The sequence below is a fragment of the Centruroides sculpturatus genome, unplaced genomic scaffold (genome assembly GCF_000671375.1).
Source record: "Centruroides sculpturatus isolate CEXI.00-Female unplaced genomic scaffold, Cexi_2.0 scaffold539, whole genome shotgun sequence".
In the NCBI taxonomy this organism is placed as follows: Eukaryota; Metazoa; Arthropoda; class Arachnida; order Scorpiones; family Buthidae; genus Centruroides; species Centruroides sculpturatus.
The window spans coordinates 182,009-190,463 of NW_019384823.1; the positions used below are offsets into that span (position 1 = coordinate 182,009).

At 32.2% G+C, this 8,455-nt stretch overlaps 1 protein-coding gene across 1 annotated transcript; it reads left to right on the top strand.

Moving 5' to 3' along the window:
• The first annotated feature begins 1,063 nt into the window (after nucleotides 1-1,063).
• LOC111629957 lies at nucleotides 1,064-1,585 on the top strand. The gene has a single exon (XM_023373921.1). The coding sequence runs from the start codon at nucleotides 1,064-1,066 to the stop codon at nucleotides 1,583-1,585; it is 522 nt and encodes a 173-aa protein (XP_023229689.1).
• Nucleotides 1,586-8,455: the final 6,870 nt, after the last annotated feature.

Here is an 8,455-nt window from a genome sequence, read left to right on the forward strand (position 1 = left end):
AAGTAACGATACCTATAAATATTTATTTCTTTTAACTAAAATCCATTTTTTAAAAAATAATTAATAAAGATTTACGTTGAATAGTACGGATCCAGACACCGTAACAGAATATGCTAGCACATAAATCTTTATTTTAAATACTTCAGTTGTGACAGGTTTTGACCAATAGGGGCGAGCGAGTTAACGGCGCTTTTGCTTTATTCTTCTTGTATTAAAAAAACTTTGCAGATTGGATGCATTTTTAGAGATGAACCGGCAACGCGACAACGTGCGAACAAGTTGCCAAGTATGGAGATTTGGAAACGATTTTTTATGCAATTTTAAATTTATTCAAGTTATATTCGAATTTTCCCTTCTAAAAACAGGGCCTGAGTCAGACCAAGGCGAATTACATAATTACAATTGTCTGGAGCCCGTAAAGCGACTTGTAAAGTTAATTTTTTCGTATTTGAATTTTAAATAGGGAATATTCCCTAAACCGATGAGCTTTCAGGCTTTCATTTATTATCGACCCCTGTAGAATACGGAATAAATTTACTCAGTAAACCTCATAGATTGTAAAGAAAATAAATTTTAAACCCCTATATTCATAGAAATTGAATTTAATATAATAAAAATAAACTTAAGAATATATTTCGTAGATAATTTACTGATTCATAAAATGTTTAAAGGTGTAGAACTTATTAATCAAGTAAACAAAAACGCTGTAAATATATATTTTATATGAGAGTTTCTTCATTTAACAAATTATAAATTATTTAAAATGTTTTTTTTTTTTATTCGTCTATATTATTTAACTGTCATTCATTAACAGATGTCTGAGTGAAGAGTAAATTTCAGGCTGAATTAATCGCTTGTTATCTATACATTGGATAATTTGAAAGGTAGTAGGTAAATATATTCTTATCTTAGAAAAGTAATAACAATGCACATTTTGAGTTTTCAGAATAGGAAGAGTGATATTAGAAGAAACATGAAAATCATTTTAATTCTGTTATTAATTAAATTTTTTGTAAAGAATTGTATAAATGATCGCTCAGTTATTTACTGCGATTGGTATGATATGGATGAATTTGAAAATCATATAAAATCAGTTGACAGATGGAAAGTTGAAACTTTTACTTTGGAGAACTGTCATTTTCCAGCCCTTCCAGAGTATATTTTTGAAGATATCAAGGTGAACAGAATAGAATTTTCTGACGTGATTTTGCCATTTCTCGGTCCTCCTTTGAGCAAAACGTCTCCTTTTAGAGGTTTAGAACACAGCTTAGAGGAATTCGTAATGAAAAACGTTTCGTACTTATATAATTGGAATTGGTCTTTACTCTCGGATCTTCATCACCTAACAAAATTGACAGTGACAAAAAGCAAAGTTTTGCGTATCAATAAGAGCTTCTCTTCGATTTCTAACAGTTTACTAAAAATCGAAATGACCGAATGCAAGATTAAACGTATAGATGATGGATCGTTTAAATCGTTCTGCAATCTTAAACAGTTAAATTTGAATAAAAATCAATTGACGTCTTTAAAAAGATCTTATTTGCCTAATCCGGCTACAGAATTAAATTTAATTGATATCAGGTAGGTTGAACTTTTTCAAAAATTTTTTATAAATTTTATATAAAATTATTTTTAAGATGTATTAAATAATTATATTTTAAATCAAATTTTCAATTGGAGTAACTATTGTTAAATAAGTATTTTTGTAGTATGAATTGATGAAAACAGTTACTCAGTTTATTCATAGAATTACTGTATGTAAAGTACATTATGTATAATCCATATATCTTCTCTACGCAATAACTACTATTAAGAGGCTTAAAATAGAATAAACCGCAATCCTGACCTATATAAAAAAGCTGGCAACATTGTTGCTAGACTTTATTTTCATCCCTGATAATTTTTACCATTACCTTTACGTCTTTAGATTGGTTCCGGAAATCAAAAGAGTGTAGAGCCATAACTCCCGAACCAATGGTTCAATTTTCCTGAAAATTTCTAGAGACATTTTCTCCTAACACACAAACATTTTGTAGAATTTCATAAACTTTTGTCAAATGGCATAGAGGTTATTAATGTTCAAAGTGGGGGTGAACAAAATCTTGTCTCCCATAAGCACACTTCATATTAACGCATACAGAAAAACACCCTAAATTTTTTCATTTCTCGATGTTTCAATGTGCCCCGAGTCAAAAGATGTAAATTCAACCCGACAGTCAGATTCAGCGGCTGAGTTTTCAAAGGTGAAACTAATTGCCGCTGCAGAGAACCTACTTTTAATGGAGAATGTAAAAGATTAAGTCTACGTCGANTTTGAAAAGCAAAAGTTTCATTGCCTGAAAGATAGAGCATGCTATAACTTTTTAATTGTAAGAATTAAAAACTGGCCAATGCGAGCGCTCATATCTACTAGTGGTCGCGTGAATCTCTGATAGCACTTCCAGAGAAGTCATGTGATTGGTCAGTCCGGAAGGATCATCGTGTGTTTTTGGGAGCAAGGAGAGAGTGCAAAAGTTGTCATGTCTTGGAAAGAGAGAATAATCCATATCCATTGAGTAAATGTTAGACCAATTAACGACATCAACGCCTTATATGATTGGTGCTGGAATTCAGATTTTTTTGTCTAAAAAATTAGTTTTGTGGTTTAGTAGTGTCAGTCCATAAATAAAATATTATAACATTTAATCTGTTTAATAAATCTCCTATTATATTTAATAAGCTATATCATGTTGTTATACACCTTGTCAGCAAACTAAAACTTTACCACAAATAGTCTATAGCAGTGGCGTAGCGTAGTGGGGGCGGCAAAATTTCACAATAAATAATAATAATATCTTGTAAAAATTTGAACCATTTTATCCCATAGTCTCGTCGCACCTACGATTCGGACCGATTGAAATGAGCATGGAATAGTCCGGGAATTGACTCACCGTGTGCACAGCTCTGTCACCCCCTTGTTTTTTGCTTGTACGATTCATTTGTTTTCATATACACCTCCAATATTCAATGGAGCTATTTTGAACAGGTGGCTACACTGGCAAGGAAATTTTCATTACTTGTTCTTCTGTTACGAAACTGAATTTTAGTCTTTTAAATTGAGATACCTAAATAACGGGACGGCGAAATTTTCCTCCGTCCCGGGCGGCTGACACCCACGCTACTCCGCTGGTCTATAGACTAGTACTGATCTGAGAACCATGTTTTAATGTTGTAATTTAAACGGGGTTAATTAAAACCACTTTAATGATTCATACTGCAAACATTTTGGAATAAGTGTTAAATATTAAAGCAGTTTATATACTGGACCAGTTGTGTTAGTAGACAAGGAACAATGAAGATGACCGAACAAGTTAAATTCATTCTGAAATCTCCATGGTATTTAAAAAGGAATTACTTTTACAGCTAGCGTTTTTATGTGTGTGAATTTTTATGCAGTTAGTTGAAGTTAAGAGAATAATCATTTTTTATAGTAAATTTTGTACTGTTCCGCCCTGTTTATACCGAAAAATCAAGATGCGTTGTCTCTCCTCTCTATTTAGGAGTGATGACGCTAATTTCATATATATTTTAATATAAGTGGAGGGCCGAGGGGGGGGGAGAAATTTAAAAAACGGGGTTAACGATAACATACGATATATATATCGTCATCGTCTCCATTGCCATCTGGATTGCCAAGCGGTAACAATCAACGTCATGTGGGAGCAGTTGAGTCAGAGATAGATGCCTCGTTTACAAACAACACAACCCGTTTATTAGACAAGTTACTTACAAAAAGTTCATAGTCACGAAGGGTTTAAATCCTTGTATAGTTCGGCGCGTAGTCTTCAAAGAAGAAGAAGAAAGTCCGGTGACAAAGGTGGTTTCCTTTCGCTGGCCGGATGTTGCATTCTAAGACAAGTTGTCGAACAGGAAACGATATCTGGTGAATGCAGATCGGAATTTCCAAAGTTTCTCTCAATGAAGGTCTATAACTTTCAGAGGATACATCGGCTAAGGACGAAGGTGGAACCTTGCGAGAAGCATCCCAGCTAAGGATATAGCCTCACGGGACGCCACGTCAAAGAACCAAGTATCCTTGTGGCCAGGGCTTAAATATCTTTTCGTCTCGCAAATCGTCACTTTATTGGCTATTAATCCCCTTTCACGGTCCCAGATTGGTCAATCTGTTACCAGGTGAAATTAGACCAGATCGGTTCCCGAGAAAAACGAGGTTCGTCTTTCGTTCGGTGTTGAATAAACCTTGTACCTTAACTAACATTTTATTTTTTGTTCGTCTGGTCTTATAAAGAATTTAATTTACTAATTTTTCTCTCTTTTTTGCGTGGTTTTAATACAAAAATAATTTTATTTTTCTCCTTTTCCTTTAAAATGTAATTCCCTTAATTTTAATTAATCGTGAAGATCAAGATTCGTTTTTGTTTTGATATATGGCTAAAAGAATGTTTTTCATCCCAGCCCAGGACCTCACATAAGGGGAGGTATTGTACATACTCTAATACTATTTTAATTGTGGTATTTTATAATTATAGGATAAACTATCGCTTATTAGATTACATGTACAAATACAGTATTAGTATAAATATCTTATACATATTTGTTGTAATTAATTTTCTATTATCATGTCTTTAAAAATAATATTTTTCCTGAAGAGATTAACAATTATAGAATGTTCTACTATAATTCATTCTTTAATGTGTCCCATATTATTGGATACAGAACGGTTTTCCGAAATGCGCACCCTTTCCCTCGATTTACCTTATACTAAGATATCCATTTCCTTGTTTTGGGTCCTTTTTAGTATAAACTTAAGATACTTCAACAACATCTTTAAGCATCTTGAAAAAGTATAGAATTTTTCAACTTTTTAATATTTACTCTGTTTTATTTTACACATTGTCATAAAATTTTGTCAATCAAGTTTTCAGAAGTTATTGCATAGCTTTGTTTTTATCATGATCTAATATACTTATTTAAATAATACTGTATTAGATACTCGGTTAAAAATTAAATTTCTGATAAGTCAATAATAACAATATTAAGAAAATGTTTACTAAATTTTTGGAAAAGTTTTTATTATGATTAATTTTGAAATTATGATGATATGAGAATCGGAACGGATATTATATAATTAAATAATAAAATATAGAGTTTAATAAATCGGTCTAGAAAACGGCCCTAATCTGGATCATATTCCAAGAGATTTCCTCCATCAAAAACTTTCTTTAGACAACTAAATTATTCTCCCTTAAATTGTTTATCGAATTAGCGTGAGAAAATATTTTTTTACGTGTTTTCATTAATGGAAAACACATCTATCACTTTTGTGCCAAAAGGGAAAATCAACTTCCCTTTCACAGGTTCTTAACTCCAACTTAGACACCATCTGTGTATCTACCCCCTCTGTACATCCCGTTAGCGGACATAAACTTAAAATCTATGACTCGTACTGGACGAAACTGGCGATAAAATGAGCGATTTTCCGCCATTCGGGACTGTCAACAGAAATATGACATTGCCATAGAGGAAGTTCTCGAAAAATATTCTGGTTTGCACAACTACGAGTTCAGCGTCTTCATCCTCCTCCATGACCCTCGTCCTCCAAAACAATTCGCCGCCTTCGCTTCATCATAGAATAAGAAGACCGAGACCAAGAGCTACTGTCGAAATACTATGTCTAAGTTGTTGTAAGCTCTCTCTCTCGCGAATAGATAAGGGTCTTTATGTATCAATTGTTGTTTTTTTCCTTATATTTTGTCCTCATTAAATTTTGTTTCCTTTTTGATTTAAATGGTCTCGTTATTGAACTCAACTCAACGCCAGTCTTATCACGGGTCCACGATCCCTCCCTTTCGGAAAAGTATTTAAATTTAATCATCAGCATGTCTAACACTCTAATTAGGCTGGTGTCAGGAAAAACTGACAGGTAGCTCGTAAGAACTTCCTGTCCCCCAAATCATATACTACTAAAACCCATTCTAGTGACCTTGCGGGCGGATCTTCCTGATCTGAAGCCAAACAAGAGTGAGAAACAGCTTTCTCAACTCCGGATTACCAAAATTATAAAAAATTAATATAATTTATCATAACCAAATCAAGAAATCTTTCCCCTTTGCAATTCGTAAATCTATACTTACAAGAGAACTTTCCGCATTTATTTTTGTTAACAATTATTATTTATCGAGTAGTTAGAAATTAATAATATTATCACCCTTTTATCGAACTCGTGATTTTCAAAAATCTTTTACATTTGTACACATTCCTACGTCATTCTTATTCCTGCTAAATTGATACTCATGAATACAACTTTAATAATAATAATACTCGAGTTGTATTAAGTATAAAATTTTAATAAAATTAAAACTTCGAAATAAAAAAGTTTTAATGAAAACTCACTAAAGAACTAAAGAAAATATGCTCTGGAAGCTTTGGAAGATGCGAATCCTCAAAGTAAAATTCTCATCTTTCTGCAAACCGAATTATCAAACTCATTTTATTATCAATGCCATTCACTTTGCGGAAAACGGAAGATTTATCGTTACATTTGCAGTGAATTTTTCGCAAAAAGTAATCATTTTATTCTTACAAAATATAGAACTTCAAGAGAACTGAAATTATTTTCATGTTTCTTATTCTAACGTTATTCGTCCTATTCCGGAAGCTAAAAATTCAAATTGTTAAGATAAGAATAAATTTAATCAGTTATCTTTCAATTTACCGTTGGCTACCATAGAGATAAAAGATGAATTTAACAACTGCAACTTATGGTTTTACTTCAACATGTATTTTTAATGAATAATGTTACGTTTATTCAAAATAACTTAACACCCACATAAGGGGAGGTATTGTACATACTCTAATACTATTTTAATTGTGGTATTTTATAATTATAGGATAAACTATCGCTTATTAGATTACATGTACAAATACAGTATTAGTATAAATATCTTATACATATTTGTTGTAATTAATTTTCTATTATCATGTCTTTAAAAATAATATTTTTCCTGAAGAGATTAACAATTATAGAATGTTCTACTATAATTCATTCTTTAATGTGTCCCATATTATTGGATACAGAACGGTTTTCCGAAATGCGCACCCTTTCCCTCGATTTACCTTATACTAAGATATCCATTTCCTTGTTTTGGGTCCTTTTTAGTATAAACTTAAGATACTTCAACAACATCTTTAAGCATCTTGAAAAAGTATAGAATTTTTCAACTTTTTAATATTTACTCTGTTTTATTTTACACATTGTCATAAAATTTTGTCAATCAAGTTTTCAGAAGTTATTGCATAGCTTTGTTTTTATCATGATCTAATATACTTATTTAAATAATACTGTATTAGATACTCGGTTAAAAATTAAATTTCTGATAAGTCAATAATAACAATATTAAGAAAATGTTTACTAAATTTTTGGAAAAGTTTTTATTATGATTAATTTTGAAATTATGATGATATGAGAATCGGAACGGATATTATATAATTAAATAATAAAATATAGAGTTTAATAAATCGGTCTAGAAAACTTCCCATTCATCTGTGAGTCGGCAACTAAACAATCTTTATTGCTCTATGACCAATTGAACTTTTTTTTCTACTTTGAAAAGCAAAAGTTTCATTGCCTGAAAGATAGAGCATGCTATAACTTTTTAATTGTAAGAATTAAAAACTGGCCAATGCGAGCGCTCATATCTACTAGTGGTCGCGTGAATCTCTGATAGCACTTCCAGAGAAGTCATGTGATTGGTCAGTCCGGAAGGGTCATCGTGTGTTTTTGGGAGCAAGGAGAGAGTGCAAAAGTTGTCATGTCTTAGAAAGAGAGAATAATCCATATCCATTGAGTAAATGTTAGACCAATTAACGACATCAACGCCTTATATGATTGGTGCTGGAATTCAGATTTTTTTGTCTAAAAAATTAGTTTTGTGGTTTAGTAGTGTCAGTCCATAAATAAAATATTATAACATTTAATCTGTTTAATAAATCTCCTATTATATTTAATAAGCTATATCATGTTGTTATACACCTTGTCAGCAAACTAAAACTTTACCACAAATAGTCTATAGCAGTGGCGTAGCGTAGTGGGGGCGGCAAAATTTCACAATAAATAATAATAATATCTTGTAAAAATTTGAACCATTTTATCCCATAGTCTCGTCGCACCTACGATTCGGACCGATTGAAATGAGCATGGAATAGTCCGGGAATTGACTCACCGTGTGCACAGCTCTGTCACCCCCTTGTTTTTTGCTTGTACGATTCATTTGTTTTCATATACACCTCCAATATTCAATGGAGTTATTTTGAACAGGTGGCTACACTGGCAAGGAAATTTTCATTACTTGTTCTTCTGTTACGAAACTGAATTTTAGTCTTTTAAATTGAGATACCTAAATAACGGGACGGCGAAATTTTCCTCCGCCCCGGGCGGCTGACACCCACGCTACTC